The sequence below is a fragment of the Trichoplax adhaerens genome, genomic scaffold (assembly GCF_000150275.1).
Source record: "Trichoplax adhaerens TRIADscaffold_30 genomic scaffold, whole genome shotgun sequence".
NCBI lineage: Eukaryota > Metazoa > Placozoa > Uniplacotomia > Trichoplacea > Trichoplacidae > Trichoplax > Trichoplax adhaerens.
This window is the reverse complement of record NW_002060970.1, coordinates 402,535-421,247: the sequence shown is the minus strand read 5'-3', so window position 1 is coordinate 421,247 and position 18,713 is coordinate 402,535. Positions and strand designations below refer to the sequence as shown.

The following is an 18,713-nucleotide window of genomic DNA, read 5'->3' as shown; positions in this document are numbered from 1 at the left end:
CTGGAACGTAAGACTAATGCCAAATTAATTTAACAGATGCTGCTTATATAATTTACTTTATAAAATTATTAATCAATTCATAATATTTATTGTTGCAAAAATTAATTAAATTAATCATCCAATCTACCTTTCGGAAGATCCAAAGTGATTTACAATTAGTTTATCGAAATTTCCTCTTCTTATATATATAAGAATTGAATTTAAAGTTAGTAATAGGCCATTTAAAACCATCATCGACGCTGTTTACGATCTTTTAGACATATTTTTGAGCGGACCATCTAACTATTTAAGGATTAGATCTATCATACTATCGTTGAAGATACAAAAGCTCATCAATTATCAATCTACAATTTTAAAACTGTACATTCATCTTTTATATAACATAATCAGACACTGGACTTGATGATTTAAGACAGTCTGCTAAAATTTCCAGACATAAAGAAATTATTGAAAAAATTTGAACCAATGTCTCATTTTCATATCACCTTCTGCCCTCCAATTAAATGGTTCAGATTCTAATCGGCTCAATGATACCTCTCCGATTAAAATAATCAACTACTTCAGAGTTTATTACAGCATGCTGCTCTACTGCAAATCTTCTCTCATTTACCCAAAATACGAACGCTAAAAATTGATTCTAATTTCATTCTTACGCTCTTGTATCCGTTGAAATGGCATTTAATCACTCTAGGTGAATTCATTAAATTCCTTGCCTTAAAGATAAATAAATTAAACAGTTATTATGCGATATCCGGCGAGATGAAATCAATGGATTGAATATTAATAGACGATCTTAGTTTCTGTTAATGATTCTTGGTGCTTAATTGACTATGCATGACTTTTATTATTTAATATTGACCTTATGTTAAGGACTGAATTTATTCGATCTTTATTCGTTATGAAAAAAATGATTCAAGAACAAGACTCATCTTTTATTTAAGGCAGGCTGGTTCAAAGCTATTGTTCATTAAAGTAAAGTCATGAATACTCAAGTAGCACCTTATCTTAATCTTGTTTATATACTTTGAGTTGCTCCAGACCCTATATAAACAGCCAAAATGAATCAAATGAAAACTTTACTGTTAATAATGAAAGCTAAATTGTTTATAAAGAAAAAATTGTCCTGATTTATCAGCCTTGATCTCATATAATAAATTCTGATGATTAATTTTATAAATTCATTTTGTCAGTATGAAGGACGCTGTCTTGTCATAGCGGGCCAAGCAAATTAACGTAGAGAGAATAAAATATTATTACTGATAAAAGTAATGATATATTGATATTGATAAATATTTAAAAAATGGAAATTTTCATCCATCATTAGCTTAAATTAAGAAATAGTCTTGAAATAGTAGGCTAGCTCGACTAAATAAATTGCGTTATCGATGAAGTTTTTGATGTCGATGTGATCTAATGTTTTAATTGACAAATTTGGAATTTATTACACATTTATGATAATTAATTTGAATTGTTCCTTCTATCTTATAGCCAACCTGACATGGCTGTTTATTCCGGAAGACTAGAAAAATTTTTCACTATCGAAGACTTACAAGCTATCGAAAAAGCTTTTAATGTATGTATTAATCAGTAAACTCCACAAATTCGTCTACTGCTGACTTTTACGGGAAAGGTTTATTAGCAGTTGCCATGGATCATACCTTTTCATTCTTGCATTCTAATAAATGTTAATAAGAAATTTTCAAGGATCGAAAAAGCTTTAATTAATGTTGTATCAACTATTAAATTCCATAAATTCGTCCATTGCAGATTTTTTGTGCGGTATATATTTTTTAACAGTGACGATAAGTTACAGCTTTTCATTTTTGCATTCTCGTAAATCTTGATATGAAACATTAAAAGCTATCGAAATAACTTTTAATGTTTGTATCAACTCGTAAAGTTTATGAATTCGTCTACTGTAGACTAATTCATGATAGTGTTATAAGCACGAAGATAGATTACAGCTTCCCATTCTTAGATTATCGTAATTCTTAAATTTGAAATTTTCATTAAAGTATTTTAGTCATGCTACTTGATCCTTTATATGGCAATTAGCACGCTTAGAGGTTTTACTCTTCTGTCAGTTTACTGATAGTAATATAAACAATATCTATTGACATTGAACTTTTAGGTAGACGGCTTAATGTGTACAGGCTTTAATAAACAAAACCTAAAGTTGATATGATTTGGGGATTTGCTTTAAAAATTAGTTTAGGTATATCTTATCCTGCAAGGGCTTGCTCATAACGCTGCAATTTGACCTATTTTTCATAAAACGATCATTTGCGATCAGTATTTATTAGCATATGCCATCCAATTATGTCTACTGTATAGAAGAGTAATACTGTATATAACATATATATAAATCTGCATAAGTCACAATAATTGTGTACTTCTGTAAGTAATCTTTTTATTTTTGTTCGCTTCCAATAATTAGCTGCTATAATTGCCGTGTAAAAACGTTTAGTAAAAAATAATGATTGTGTATATATATATATATATATTAGCAATTTTTCGTCAGTTCATTTACATTAGCAATAACTAGATCATTGCCAATACTGAAGACCAAAGCGATAGTATACTTTGATTCCGCTATCGTTGAAAGCCTTATTATCCGAATTTTTTTATCATAAAAAATATCGTAGTGAATTAGAAATTACGCAAATTCACAAATGTCAAATAGTTGTTGCGTAATTTCTTATGTTAAAGGCTTCTTTAATTGATCAGTAAGCTCATTTTAATATTCTCTCTTCGTAATAGGAGGATCAAACAGGAGGAAAGAGCTATCGTAAACTGCATCGAAATGAATTTTGTGAATTAATGAATAGAGTCTTTTCACATAAATGGTCTCGATCTGAGGTAATTTCTTTAATTCTTCAAGTATCTATTTTCAGCTGGTGATTAAGATGTTAACGCATCTGTAGTGAAATTCTAGCTGGTATTATTTTCATTAGGTCATCAAAAGCCCCCGATTTGGAATAATTTTATTTCATTTTGTGTAATAATATAGCTTTTGCGTTGCTGTTATCAATTTCGGAAATGCTAAGAAATTTTAATTTCTAGGCAGTTTTCTTACTAATTACCATACGAGCATTCATATTTCCGGAAGTAAACTCAGTTATTTTTCAAATCTATCTGAATGCTAGAATCGAAACTCATTAAAAAAATGATAGTCAATAATAACTTAGGAAGGCATGATTTTTAATATAGCTTTCATAAATTTAATTCGCTTCATAAATTAGCTAGATACGTAATTGAAATCTCTCAACCTCTACAGCAATTCATGAATCAAAGTAGTACTATTTGTAATCATCAAATTTCATTGGAGTATTTAATTTAAGTTAGCTTTAGCCTATAATACTTGTTTTTTAACATTAGATAAAGAAATTTCTAGTGCCAATCTTTTTTGATTACGATACACTCAAAGTCTAAAAATGTCAATCTACTTTGATAACCTATAATAGCATGGAAAGAATTAATTTCCACTTCGGCTTTTGCAAATCAAATTCGGAACTATAATTAGTTTAAAGCATCGCTAAATATTTTCACATTATTAAATAATTTTATGATCAAACTTCATTTAATTTTCAATCATCAATCTATGTTGGTTTCAGTATACTGAACTATTTAAAAATATCGACGTTCGACATGAAGGCTACGTTGATTTTGTAAGTTTAATTAAATAAGCTAATATTAAATTTGATTGTACTACAGAAATATGTTTAATCTATTAGTAAAATATTTGTCTAGTAATAATCCGTCAAATAGTTCTAGATTAATGTAACAAACGTACTTGCATTACAGTCAATATCTAAGGGGAAAATAACTATCTATTTTTTAATTTCAATTTTATAGGGCAAATTTTGCTCTTATATGATGCACGGGTTTTCAAAAAAGCATGAAAAAGAATTACGCACATCTCAGGTAAGACCACTATCGGTATTAAGTACATTCTAGATCATGTGCTAAAAAATAATGCAATACCTCAATACCACATCTGTAGCCATGAACTAAATTAACTTTTATTAATTAATATTCCATCAAAACTATAGATTCCCCGATGGAAAGATCCAAGAATTACGCCCAAGTCAGTTTATCAAAAATATTGTATAAAATACAGCAGTAACATAATATCGAAATCTATAGGCTAATAAATTTCTTCTGGCCTGCAAATTATACGTTGTACTCTGCCCAATAACTTAAGATTTTTACAATTTAATATTAGCATTCACAAAGATACGATTCAAAGAATTAACCCGATTTATGGATCAATGGCACGTTATATTACGGTTAGCAAGGTAAAAAAATAAATAGCTGGAAGTATTTTAATGGCTTATTATTAAAGCTAGTGCAAAGAATTAAACTAGTCATACAAAATATACTGCTATTACACAAGCTTGAATATTTTTCGATTTCTAAAGGAGGGAACATTAGGGTGCTGGAATTATAACGGAAAGCTGTTAAAGCAAGGAAAAGTAAGTTACACTAAAGCTATATACTTGTAGACAGAATACTGGTACGTCATTATTTATCGAATTAAAAATTGTTTACCAAATAGAAGTAATGTTAGTAGATTCGAATTTTTTTTATTTTGGTAAACTTCTCCTGGAATCATGAGAAAACGGAATGCAAAAAGTAGCAGCTACAATATAAAGCTCTACTCAAAACTGTTATTGAACAGATTATATTATCAAAAGGCTTTTCTTTATAAATTTCCAATAACCACCCAACTAGATTAACGCTAGTCAATAACAGAAAGAAATATATCAACCATGAGCTTTCTTAGACCCTTCTGCTACCAAATACGATATGGGCTTGTCATTATATTAGAGGGAATTATTGATACTCTTGCTATTAGAACTATAACTCACAAATAATATTGTACGACGGAAGTTAAGGTAGCAGATTACTTTATTTGGTACTTACAAGATTGCAATGAAAATATTGCACGATGTAGGACTTGCACGGAATCAAGATTGTAGATAATCACTAACAACGAATCTGAGCTAGCCTAGTAAATTCTGAGCTCTAATCCAAACTGATTTATATTTACGCACGCTACTACTGTATATAATGTGTATCACTAGATTTCGATTAATTTAGTAAAATTTCATTCCAAGCCAAATCACATCAGTATCGTAAAATTTTGATGTGGATAGCGAATACGTGGGTAGTCTGACATTCAACTTTAGTAGCTTACTAAGAAATTTAGCGGTAATTTATTTAAGATTATAAATGTTTTTCTTACTCTATAGATTGAAATGGATTACATTTCCGCTAAAAATTTATGGATTACCTGCTTTTGCGTCATACCCAACCTCAACAAGATCGTTATTGCTTTCACAAGTAAAGAAATAGGTAAAAATCTCAATCATTTGTCGCTTTGTCAGCGAATATGCAATTTAACTTCAAAACGAAATAGATTAATAATTCAACGATTACCAATCCATCATATGTAATAAAGACTGATAAAATTATGAAATATCACAAGTCTCATTACAAGCAGAGGGAATTCAATACTTTAAGTTCAATTGCAGTTATAACTTTTCTGCTAGATTATCTTACTACAGATATTATCCATTCTATTCTCCATTAATTAGGTTTTGACTTTATAATATTGAAATTTAAAATAATAAATTGGTAATTAAGCACTATCACTTATTTGTTCCATTTCAGCCATTTATAACTTTGATATTAGTGTCGCAGGCGATTTTTCGCTCTTATCAAGAATTACAGATCTACCAGCTATACCACTATGCATGAATACTTGGTAAATAGAATTTCAATCTTGTATGATAACTATCACTTCCATCAAGATAGAAACTGGTTAATTCTCTAAATCTCTTAGCTTGACCTACAATCTCTTCCATTAGGACTACCAACGATTTAGCTCATGATACCATGTTGATCTATGGTGATAACACAGGCATGGTTACTTCGATCAAATTTTCAGCTGCCTTACTGCCCTCGGTGGAATGGAGGCATTGGAGCGAAGGAAAAGATGGTGATTACAATTGATATTTAATCAACTTGTCAGTATTACCTAAAATAGGATCTACTCTTATATATTTCATTACGTACTATAGAATATATCAAAGTTTTCAAGCTTCCTGATGTTGTTAAAGAATACGATCACTTAAAACTTCAAACCATCCAAGCTCATAAAGAATGGGTCCGAGAAGGTAAAATAAACTAAAAAGTCATAGAAATATACATTTCCTAAAGTCTACTGAAAATTAAACTACACAATCAATCTAGTTTGCTAATACTTCTATGAAATTATAATTTTCGTTTGATGATCTCTCATCCTTACAATAGTGCGCTATATAGAAAAATTAGAGAGCTTCCTATCCTGTGCTACAACAGATACAAATTCTCTTGTTGTTATACCTGTTCGCCATGGAACATCCACAAATATGTGAGATTTTTCACCTTTTAGGGTGGCCAATTTAACAAAATTAGTCATTACTGAGGTAGTTTCGGAATAGTCTTAAAACATGTCCAGTTCAATTCTATCTTCCACAAACAAAGTGTAAAATATTTTACGATACTCTAGAATGTTTAGAAACACTTAAAAATTAGATTTTCGTAAATTAAAATAATGACTTCTGTTTCTATTTCGATATCAGGATTAGTTTTAATATCCTTCAAGGAGTTAATACATTTGATTATGACGATGAATTAAACATTATAGGTAAGGATCCAATTTTAGCCACTTGCATGATTTTAGACTTTGATCGAATTTGCTGCTCTGCAACTGTTCTCAGAACCACATTATAATTTTAAACTCCCAAATTTCTATACTTATAATATCGAAAAAGTGATCATTTCTCGTTTTTACAGCTACCGGAGGCGTAAATCATATGGTTCATCTATGGAATCCTTATGTTAATTCCAAACCAGTCGGTGTAAGTAGCGATTACCAAATAGAATATTTGAACTGAATAGGATCTATGCTAACTTATCATACTGCGTTATATTTGGCATATAGGTTCTGAGAGGACATTTAGCAAGTGTTATCTACACTCAATTTTATTCAGCTAAAGGTCAACTGATTAGTATGGGAAAGAATAGGGTTAGTTTGTGAATATTCGCATACAATATTAAGGCATGTAAGATAGTCCTTAATAGCAATCTGAATAAACAGAAATGCCGATTTATGTGATCAAAACAAAATTGATCATGATCATGGATAGCTGATAGCATAACTCGATGTTAAATTATGATGATACAATAAAGAAAGGAAATAATTTTATTTAGGTAATAAGAGTATGGGATGCAGAATTGCACGTATGCTTGCAGAGATTAAGTGGTCTTTTTATTAAAGGCCCAACAGGTTTGTTTAAGCTAATAGCAAATTGAAATTGCAGTTTAGCTCATTAGGGCGATTGATTTACCTTACTACCATGGTTATCCACATTCAATATCTTCCTCTATCAGACAGCCTGATTTTGATGACTTTAAAATCAATTTTAAAGCAATCCATTCTTTTTAAGTTCTAGAGCAAAGTTATGTCCTATCTTAATAGCAGTCAAAATGATTCTGTTTTCATTATAGTACACTGCAACTTATTTTTTGATGCTGATTATCGCCAAATTGTGGCGGCCATAAGTAAAGAGGTTCGCTATACGATCTTATGGAATCTTTTAAGATTTATTAAGTCTATTGAAATAGATGATAACATTAAGCTCAGTATTTCTAACTGTAGTTCAATTCTTATTTGATAATTAAAGCTAGTGTTTGTGGAAATGAAAGCGGAACTTTCGGATCATGTCTTAACTCACACAAAACCAGTATCATGTGTGATCTACAGCAGCAAGTGGAAAGAGGTGAGACGGGGCTAATTTCTCATATTTAAGATTTAGATTTTGATCTATTGCATCATGTGGCAGTTAGAAAATCGAATAGCCGTAACCAATTAATATTAAATATTAAATAATAGATTATTACTGCTGGAAAAGATTCTACCATAACCATGTGGCTCGTTGAAACTGGCCAAAGAGAAAGACAGGTACAGTCTATGTTCTCAATCGTCCATTCTATCTGCAATATCAGCATTAAGAATAAAAATTATTTTATAATATTTAAATGATTTTAGTTTGTCAATGCTCATGGTGAAGCAGAAATTACATGTTTAGCCCTTGATTCACGTCAAATTCAACTCTTTAGTGGCAGTGTTGATGGAACTGTCAAGGTAAGTTTATTCGTCCTCGTTAGATTATGTTTGACCTATGTGCTAAATGCACAAAGTTATACCGTGTGGTTTTCATCTGTGAATTTAATGAGGCGAGAGTTAACATTCTATATTGAAATGCTGGTCAAGGCTATCAAAAGGATAAGCCATTACAAAATCTATTTATCAATCGCCCATATTCCTCTTGTCGAATAGAAATATCTGAGATCGGCCACTAACTGCATGTCTAGTGCAATCTAAATATGGATTTAGAATGATTTATTAGATAGATGATGGTATAAAAATGATCAACCAGTTATAACATATTTAAAGAGAGGCTAGAAGTATGAATGACGATGACCTAACTAACCAAATGCTAGTGTAAAACTTTAAAATTATCAAGTAGGGAAAACTTTAAATTGCCTATACTTTAATTAATTACGTATCAGCATGTTAGAAATCGAATAAACAAAATTTCAAATTACTGTCTGTACGCTAAGCACATTAGTTACAAATATTTCCGTCTAAAGCAGAGAAATTCGGTCCCCCATACGCTTAGAATGATAATTTCTACCCTACTTTTGATTAAAAATGGTATCAGAATTCTTGAGAGCTATTTCAGCAGTCGATCTTTCTATCGCTGCGGTATTACTATAGAAAATAGATAAAAATAAAACTGTTGCGTCATATTTAGATTGTAAAACATTTAATCGAATCTTTTATCATCTTTCTTGTTCTAACTATTCTAATTTCTGTTCGTTGCATTTTTCCTTAAGATATGGGACATGAACGGGCATTGTCATCATACACTTGTGGTAGCAGATGGAAAGACAGTAGACATCAACCAAATACTAACGCTTAAACGTCAAATCTTTGTTGTTGGAGGAAATAAGTGAGCTTTTTTATTACTCTTATAGAATTAAATTAACTGAACCATGTATGCATTTTAATATAATTCATGAGAATAGGACATGAATTTTAATTTTTGTAGATCAATCTGTTGATATTTTGCTTTATTTACAATCTTATAACAAGGTATCCCTGCGTATTCCAATTTTCTGACATCAATGTCAACAGCAGTAGAATTTACCCTAATAAGTGGTCAGCTCAGGAGGTAAATAGAAAAATTACTTTTAAAATAATGAAAAGTCCCGGTATTAGTTATTGAAATGTTCAATGCATCAACTGAGTAAAAGTGCTTTATTTATCATACAAATCGATTGGCTATATTTTCATAAATAACTTAATCTCAATCCATCCCGTAACAAAAGGAGCATCAAGATGAAATTGTTTCTGTGGCTTACCATCCACCTTTTAAAATTGCTACTGCAAGCTTTGATGGAGAAATTATCACCTGGAGTCTAACAACTCAAAAGCCAACCAAAAAGTTTAAATTACGCGATAAATCAGCTAGTACCACAACATCAAGAGATGTACGTTAAAATGAGATAAATTAATTAAACTTATATTACCGACAAATAGTCTATACTCTACGATAATTGATTGCAATAGAGTAAGTCTACATCCAACTTGTCTTCAACGAACTCGAATATCAATTCAAAAGTAATTTACTATCAAGAAATTTATGTTACAATAGGATAAACATTTTAATCGTATAATGTCTGGAAATAGTCTATACTTTACGTTAATTGATTGCAATAGTTAGTCTACATCTTATTTGCCTGGTAGACTTCAATAAGCTTCAATATCAGTTCAAATATAAAACATTATCAAGAGACTTATATTAAAATAGGATAAGTTAATTAATTAATCATAAAAATCCTGGATATGGTCTCTACTTTGAATCAATTTTTTGCAATGGAGTTAGTTCACGTCTTATTTGCCTAGTAGTCTTCAATTAGCTCTAATTTCAATTCAAATTTAATATATTAGGGTGGCGATACACCAATTGGCTCACAAATTAGCCAAATTTTATATTTAGTTAAGCGAGAGAGCTCACTTTACACCTGCGATCTCGTCTCCTGCGGTGGTAAAGGAATGGTAAAGTTTTAAAAATAATTTTATGTTCGGCTTATTGATTACCGTAGATCATGTGGTAACGCCACAAATCTAGATATTATCTATTTGCACCTGCTTTTACTAACCATCGAACTCTTATTTGTCCACTAGGTTAGTTTTTGGAATACCTCTTCTATGCTACCTCATCCATCGGTCACATTTGTTGCCCATAATGAAGGTATTAAGTTGCAAATCAAGTTGATATTCCTATGTCAAGCCTTCATATTCTAATTGTAATTTAGTTTATCATTGACTGATCCTATCGATTCTTTTTCATACTAGTCAAGACAATTACTATGGCAGTAGATGAAAGAAATGATTATTTAATCACTGGTGATAGCGATGGAACTTTGAAAATATGGGATATCCAAGATTATTATAAAGCTACCACTGAAATCAAGCGACAAATGCCACCAGGTACAATAGTTTAATTCTCAAATTTTGCAAACATCCTACCTTCGAAAGGCGATACCCAGAGATTGTTTATTGGTTATACAATGAAACTTTCTGAAATTTAAATTAAATAATAGCTCATCTACTCCTGAAACTTTTCAACTCTGCTATAGCAATATTTACCCCTTTTAGTTTTTATTTCCTCTATCCAACTATATAAATAATAATATTTGTCTATATTCTTACAGCAATGGTAGCCTCCAGTCAGCCACATGCCGACGGAATTACTGCACTAGAAATTTGCGTTTACCAAAACGAGTTTTATATTCTAGCCGCGTCATTAGACTGGACAGTATCTATTAGCAATATCCGAGGTGTTAAAATTGGTGTGTTTGGACAGGTAATCTAGAAGTTGATCAAGCAACTACAATTGAAACTACTCCATTTCTAATAGAATTGATATTTAATAAATAAGGCGCAAAATTGGAAATTAGAAACATTAAAGGTAGAAATGGAGGAAAGCGAAGATAAACCATCATTGAATCGGGATGATAGCGATGCCATGAGTCAAGTAAGAGTTTCTCAATCGTCTTTCCTGTAGTACAATTTGAGATTTATGATAACGCTCTTCCGATATCGAGGAGAGCATTTTAATCTATATATGCTGATAAAGTTGAATCATGATTCAAAATGAGCTGAGCATTATATTTGTTATATCTTAAATGGCCATTCTATTTATTAAAGGACGATGAAGATCAATCCTTACAACCTGCTGGCGCTAGTAGTAGAAGCCTAAAGGAACTTAGAAAGCAATCAAACAAACTAAGTCATCAATCAGAGGATCAAGATGACGGAGGTAATAGCAAGAGCCACTTCGCGTCGTTATAATATAAAATCTAATTTCATTCTTCTAACTTTGCTCAACATTTTATCTTTCAATAGCTCATTTATCGTAATAAATGTATGTTAATAACTGCAGTTAATTATCCTATTCTATTACAGGAATAATTTTCCTGCCACCGATACCTAACAATGACTCCATAGAGGTATAAGGCCATGGTTTTAAAAGTAGCCAGATATGTAGTGTATAGCTAACATAAAATAATTTATTTTAAACTACTAAGGTAAATACTCTAGTATCACTGCTACAAATTTATATTTGATATTCATCGCATAGACCAAGCGGAAAAGTAAAGTTTCGAAGGATAGCCAAATAGGGCCGTTGCCATCTATTGGCAGCGCTCATAAAAGATCAAGTCTACGATCACGAGAATCTGCTAAAGGCAGATCAAGTAGAATGTCAGCTCATAGTCAATATAACGAACATTTTCATCCCTGGGATAGAACTATTCTAGGTTAGTATGGAGGACGTTAATACCACAACAACGTGCTATAGTTATAAAACCTCAAAAAGATTTTATAATTTTGCACATGTCATCATTTTATAGGTAAAACCTACCAAGAACACCACCAAAATAAGATCAAACGTCGATCTAAAATCATGAAGAGTTCCACTGTACCTGCACGACTTGCTCCTACAAGTAGTCTCAGCAACACAAGTTCTTATTTATATCATGTGAGTTTCTAACACTAAATTTATGTGTTCATAGGCCAATATTAATATGTCTGCAGCTATCAAAGCTCTTATATTCATTTTTATTCAAATTTGATATATTTAAATGCGCTGGCTCATTTATTGTACGGTAACATTTCTTATTTAGATGTAAAAATTCAGATATTTATAGAGGAATATTAAAATGACTTTAATATACGATATGACTCTTGAAAAGTTAAGATTATCATTTCTGAAGATATCAACTATTTTTTTACCGTTTCAATTGATGTGCAGTATAGTTTTATATTAAAGTGCAGAAATACAGGAACATTACATCGATGTTTACATCACGAGCAAACTTCAGTTAGATTATCAAGTGATAAGCTGCATGTAGCCAGAACTCAAAGATGAAAGTAGAAGAAATCTTAGAGTTTTTTACTTTAGCTAAGGATTAAAGTTAAACATGTTCCATTCAGAACTATATATTAAGTACACTTAGGCGATTATGTGTGTATACCAATGTTAAAGAATTCTCTCATAATTAGTATAATTCTTCATCAACTATTATGCACTTATGAACTATAAATAGTTTCTTTCACTGTTAGTCTTTAGATTGTTCTGCTGAACTAGAAGAAATTCCACAAATAAGACTACCTGATTTAAAAATAAGCACTAGAACTGCTAATTCAAGATATTACTCTCCAGGTAAATTTTTAAAGGCCTAATAGCCCTCTAGCATTTCTAAATCTTACGAATACTACCCAAAAACAAGAGCCCGTTGAAATTTAAAATTAGTTATCTGTTTCCAGCTATTGCTGCCTGACCACAGTCAGTAATCTCATCTTCTAACACCAAAGGCGAAACAGATTTTAATAAATGCTTCGATATTTGTATAGGTACAAGATCGCCCACGTTAATGCCAGCAACTAAATTTACGGAGAAAAATCTATTTCCAAAATATCTATTAGAATTTGAAAGCAAACTTAAGCATATTCAGAAAGGACAACTGCATCAGGTCTTCTCTAGACGTGGAAGGCAACATTGAAAATCAAACATAAACTATACCTTCAAATAAAGTTTATTTCTTACCGTCAAATGAGCCAAAAACTTAGAGCATTAGCATAATAATTCTTTCTGCCTACCGCTGGTGTTTAACACTAACAACACGAATAGTTACTGGAATATTCTGCCTGGATATATCCTATGCAGAAAATATTTACCGAATAGAGCATTAGCTACATTTATAAACATTACGAAGAATTTATATTTTATTTTTGTAAATATTATAATTATTATAAAAAGTCAATTAAAAGCATGAGCATTAGCCATCGTTATTAACAGACCTTATCATGTTATAATCCTGATTTATAATTATTTCGGTCTCGACTTGCGGAAATTTAATTTATATCCAATTGCCTATTTAAAATTTGCAATTCATGTTTAAATTAGCCGTGTAAATAAATATTCCTATTAGATTGTAGATCGAAATGAAAGCTTAAGTTATATCTATTGTTATAATGAAAGACTTTCTAGCTATTGATTTTCAAGTAAAATCGGTTCTTGTCGAATAATAAAATCATGTGGTCTTTTGATTTTAAAATGATAATTACTACATTATAAAATTATTCTAGTTTTACTGTTCATTGCCCAAAATTAAATTTTATCCATTATACCGAGTTAAGATGCCTGCTAGCGCTCATTTATTTAGGTAGAGACTGCCAGTGCTTAACAACGTATTTTTTCGCCTTCGTGTAAATTACTTTGTTATATGAAGAAAATATTTGATTATGTAGTCTCTAATGTAGTCTACTAGATGCTAACTATTGCAAGTTATTGAACTTGTCTGCTATTAACTATATCTTAAACGCGATCTTCGACGGTATAGTTTCATCGATCAACACAGTCTTCCTCAACAGTAAACTTAAAATCTAAACTCTATGTTATATATAAACTAGTATACACAACAGGAAGACAAGTGATCATCTACATGGCTAGGTGTGATTAACAAAAATATCTTCCTTTCTATATTAATTAATCCTGTAAATAAGGCCAGCATCCATAAAATACAAATTAGAAAAAATCTTAGATTTTAATTCCAAGATCAATTAGCAGCATAGCCGTGTAATGTAACTTAGTATTGTGATTGTAGACTGTTAGCCATGTTTAGTATAATGTACGGTATATATTTATCCTAAGAGATATTTGGTAGCTATAACTATAGACTGTTGTGGTAGAGACTCTATGCTAGAGTACAGATGACTATATACAGTAAGCTGTTGAGTTACTAATAAGGCTATAGATAAAAATAGAACTGTAAATCATATATTAGGATATGGTTAATTCATTGTACTTTGGCTGGTGTGAATAATGTCTACGTAAGTACTGTAGTCGTATCCATATTGGTTTAATGATGGTCCGCAGTAGAATAGTCTTACTAAGAATAAGTTAACTATGTGTAAAATAAGGTAAAAGATTGATATGCGGATTGTAGCTGCGAATGCTACGGAAAGTATAAAAGCATGCAACTTTAGATTATTCTGTTAGTTCGTTGTAGAAGTCTTTAGTAGTAGTATTCGGCTAGAGTAGAGCTGTGTGTAGTTAATCTTTGTATAAGATTCAATAAAGCCCTTATTTTTCTAAAATTTGGAATCTCGTGATTGGTATATATCACAAGCCGGTATAGCACAATGTAATTTAGAAATAACCCGTTTGCTTAATTATTCTGTCAACTGCAAACATAAGGTAGCAGCAAAAAGATGATATTGTGTAGTCACATTAAAATTAATTGAATAACGTAAATAAGTTTATATTCTGGAAAACGATCTAATTATAAATTAATTCTGGAATAAAACTACATTCATTAAGAAAATAGATTTAATTAGTAAAAACCATGTTCGCTTTACCGGAATTAATATAATTACATAAAATTCCGGGGTGATGGTCAAATAATCGTAAAAACTAGAAAATTATCGTCAATAAAGAATAGCAGTGTTAGCAGAATCATGAAAAGATAGTAACCTACATGTCATAAAAGATGCTAAGCGGATACTTGGCAACTAGAATTGTTTATTCATAAAACATTGTAGAAAGTAACGTCTACTTGAGGATTGCGCTTTGCTACATTAGTACCCTGTATTTACAATCATAATCGTGATGCCCTCAATTAATAATGACACAAATATACTATCTCTGAAATTATGTCTCCTTACGCTTATAAAATAGTGAAATCTAAACGTATGGGTGTTATAACCAAGTTTTAATTTTATCCATTCCCGGAGGGGGAGGGGAGGTATAAATAGCAAGCATAAAATGAAAGAATTACTTGAAAGTCGAAAGTTATTTTCTTTCTTATCCAACTGATAAAGGTTTAACGAATACAATAAACATATTTGGCTGTATTCTTGCATAGTTCTGGCCAATAGTAACCTTACTAAGCTGACATTATAATTATTAGGACAAGATACAATATCACATCGCCATTTTCGATTTTATCAATCGTGTTTTCTATATAGCCTTTCTATTTTATACGTAATTCTATCCACGATAACTTAATATGAATAATGAAATCCAAAATACAAATGCAGGGGTAAATATGCATTAACTTGAAGCGTATTCTGAGTTCAATATTATCGACAATTGTGTAGCATTTCTCGCATAAACTCAAGAGTCGCTTCGGCTAATTATTTATCAGATAGCACCGTATTGTCACCTAAATATAGCAAATATTAAATCTACCAAAAACGAACTATAGTACTAAATATAAGTGGAAATAGATTTAATGAATGAATATATATGACCGCAATCATTACTTTTTTTAAGCGGCTGAAGCAGGAGAGTTGTATCCTAATGCTTGTATAAAGAATTCGCTGTATAAATCAATCTTACTCTTAAAATGTCCTGTTCACAATTAATTCGATAGATAATGCCATGGCATATGATTTTGATAATTGAATAGTTTTTGAAAATATTTACTATGTGACTTTGACTTTTATTTATCAATATAAAATTATTTCTAAATTGCTGACGAAATTAATTTATATGGTTCCTGCTAGCTATCACTCTTGATTGATGGTAACATAAAGTAACTCTTACTTCTTAGTCTAGCTATTAACATAAGACAGTAGCTTCCGTAAGGAGTGATTAATAACTGAAACACATAAAATATAGATGGAAATAAAAACCCAATTTCTTTACCAGAATTAAGTAAAGACTACAGGCTTGATGATAGCTTTGGATTAATGTATTGAGAAAGATACCGAAAAGTATTTTCATTACATTTAATGTAAAGACAGAAATGCTACGAGAACAAATGCTAATCAATGTCGAGATGAGTAGAGTAGAAATCAATCAATCAGTAGCAAGACTACAGTTAAATATGGATCCACAATTTTTAGGTCAAAATTTTATAATGTACTAGCTGCAATACCCTTTCATCTTAGGAAATTTACATCACGTACAATTATAGCAGTTTATAGTAAGTAGTGTTAGCTAAATAAGATAGTTTAATGTTAGCAGATTTTAAGAATAGCTAAATTTAACAGAAATATTGCGGACATCTATACTTATAGTCAGTCTACGCCCACGTCGGTAACTTATGTATAATTCAATGAATATAAAATGGGTGGAGTTATTCCCCTCAGTCACATATTTTCTAACCCTAATATACCATATTCGATCTTTAATCGTTTAAATTGTGCCCAGTCGATTGTTAACCGACTACGAAACCAATAAATGGATAGTATATGACCGCGAGTTAGTGGTAGCGTAGTCATGATTTTGATGGTAGGATAAGTTATAGGAGTCAATCCATAGAACCTGTTTATGGTCAGCTAATTTAATGGTAAATTATTTGCTATCTTATTCGCATATTTGCTCACCTTTTTCTACCCTATCTAATCATCAAGTATTTAATTTAAACAAGTAAATGGCCACTTAGCAATAATATTCTATATACGCTTTTGGAGATAAATATATCTATCTTAATTGGCTGCTATCAGCAGCCGTTAAAACTACGTATAGTATAAAATTAATAGTGGTAAAGAAAATTGACATAAAGACGTAAGTCAACTTTAATTAACGTTCTATATTTACCAATTTAATTTGTTCTTAGCTAGACCGAGAACAAATGAAAATTCAATTTTGCATATTTAACGGAAACATAATCCATGCTTAACATACGCCGCCATTCGTTGTCTGATCTGGATCAGCAGATTGATAGTAAATTGAGAATTGACACGTGCATTTACCAGGTGAACTGAAACAAAATTAGATACTATCTCCTTTTACCTTCACATTTAAACCTGCAGGTTAATGCCAGTTAGTAAAATTTTTATGTAGGTGTATATATTAATCAATACATAATCCATTCCGATAATTGTATTAAGTATTGAATAAAAATTAATATATCTGATAGAATCATCAGGGACACTATTTACGTACGTAAACTGATCGTAGATAATAATATAAAAGTATTATAAGCATTAAGAGAACTGAACTAATGCTAATAAATTTTGTTTAATGGATTACAATTTTACTCATTTTTATTCATTCCATCCCTTTACCAGATATATATTTGATTGATACATTAGATAGATATTAAATGATGAAATTGACCATCTTTATTTTTAAAACATCAAAATCAATGCTAAATATCAGCTACTATTAGTTATCAATTTTTAGTTACAGATTCGGAATCTACGTATTATAAAAATTTCGTGTGTATTTATGGAGATATATATCCGTGCTGCACGCCTCCCATTGGCCTCAATTTATAAGAGTAGAAAATTGAAGTAAAGAAGGAATTCTATCGCTGTGTGTTAAGAGAAGTGAATTAAGGCTAAATATTAAAGATATTCTATCCTCCTCCGATTTAATTCATTCTGGTCGATTTATGAAAGCATAGGCGGAATTCTTTTCATGCCTGTAAAAAGATTAAATTAATGGTAATACATATATTCTAATTGATAGCACTATTACTACTTCCTTTGACCTTACTCAATCCTTAAATTTTGAGTTAATATCTCTCGATCGACGATAATTGCAATAAAAGTCTATCAGTCTACTTGAAAGAGGTTAAATCAATTATTTAAATAGCCTCGCCCATTCTAAACATATGGTTTAGCACTAATGAATAATAATATGGAGATAAAAGTATTTACTGATGGAAAACCGGTTTAAACGTTTCTATAAAGTACGCTTAAAAAATTCTCTCCTTTAACAATACTAAACTACTCTTTCAATGCTGTAATAGAACCACCTGTATCAGGCAGATCGAGCTAAATATTTTAACATATGTATAGTTTGCAGTATCATACGGTATTATAATATTCATTTTCTCATTGGAAAGAGTATCTAATTTTGAAGGCCAGTAACTTTACAGGGTATATCGCTCTGCAATATCTTCATCGTAACTATGCCATGTTCGTAGTTTAATGATCTTACAATCTTAGGCCGAATTAGATTCTATGCCAGCGGTAAAACGCTTAAGCTTCAAAAATTTCGGCGCAGTCTACAAGTTTTCAGTTCCAACTCTTAACACTTGGATAAGAGCGATTGTCTTACTTTACTATTTCA

At 30.8% G+C, this 18,713-nt stretch overlaps 1 protein-coding gene across 1 annotated transcript; it reads left to right on the top strand.

The window, feature by feature from the left end:
- Positions 1–1,498: 1,498 nt before the first annotated feature.
- On the top strand, positions 1,499–13,185 carry TRIADDRAFT_61879 (uncharacterized protein; the record flags this gene model as incomplete). Its single annotated transcript, XM_002117817.1, has 34 exons — positions 1,499–1,573; positions 2,761–2,859; positions 3,615–3,668; positions 3,856–3,924; positions 4,053–4,087; positions 4,226–4,298; positions 4,422–4,475; positions 5,256–5,358; positions 5,677–5,770; positions 5,874–6,004; positions 6,087–6,182; positions 6,319–6,418; positions 6,630–6,694; positions 6,844–6,908; positions 6,992–7,075; positions 7,261–7,336; positions 7,558–7,619; positions 7,734–7,829; positions 7,943–8,011; positions 8,099–8,194; positions 8,950–9,065; positions 9,209–9,287; positions 9,445–9,606; positions 10,067–10,174; positions 10,304–10,370; positions 10,475–10,609; positions 10,834–10,985; positions 11,061–11,156; positions 11,330–11,441; positions 11,588–11,631; positions 11,763–11,940; positions 12,034–12,161; positions 12,746–12,845; positions 13,037–13,185. The coding sequence occupies 34 exons, from the start codon at positions 1,499–1,501 to the stop codon at positions 13,183–13,185; spliced, it is 3,222 nt and encodes a 1,073-aa protein (XP_002117853.1).
- Positions 13,186–18,713: the final 5,528 nt, after the last annotated feature.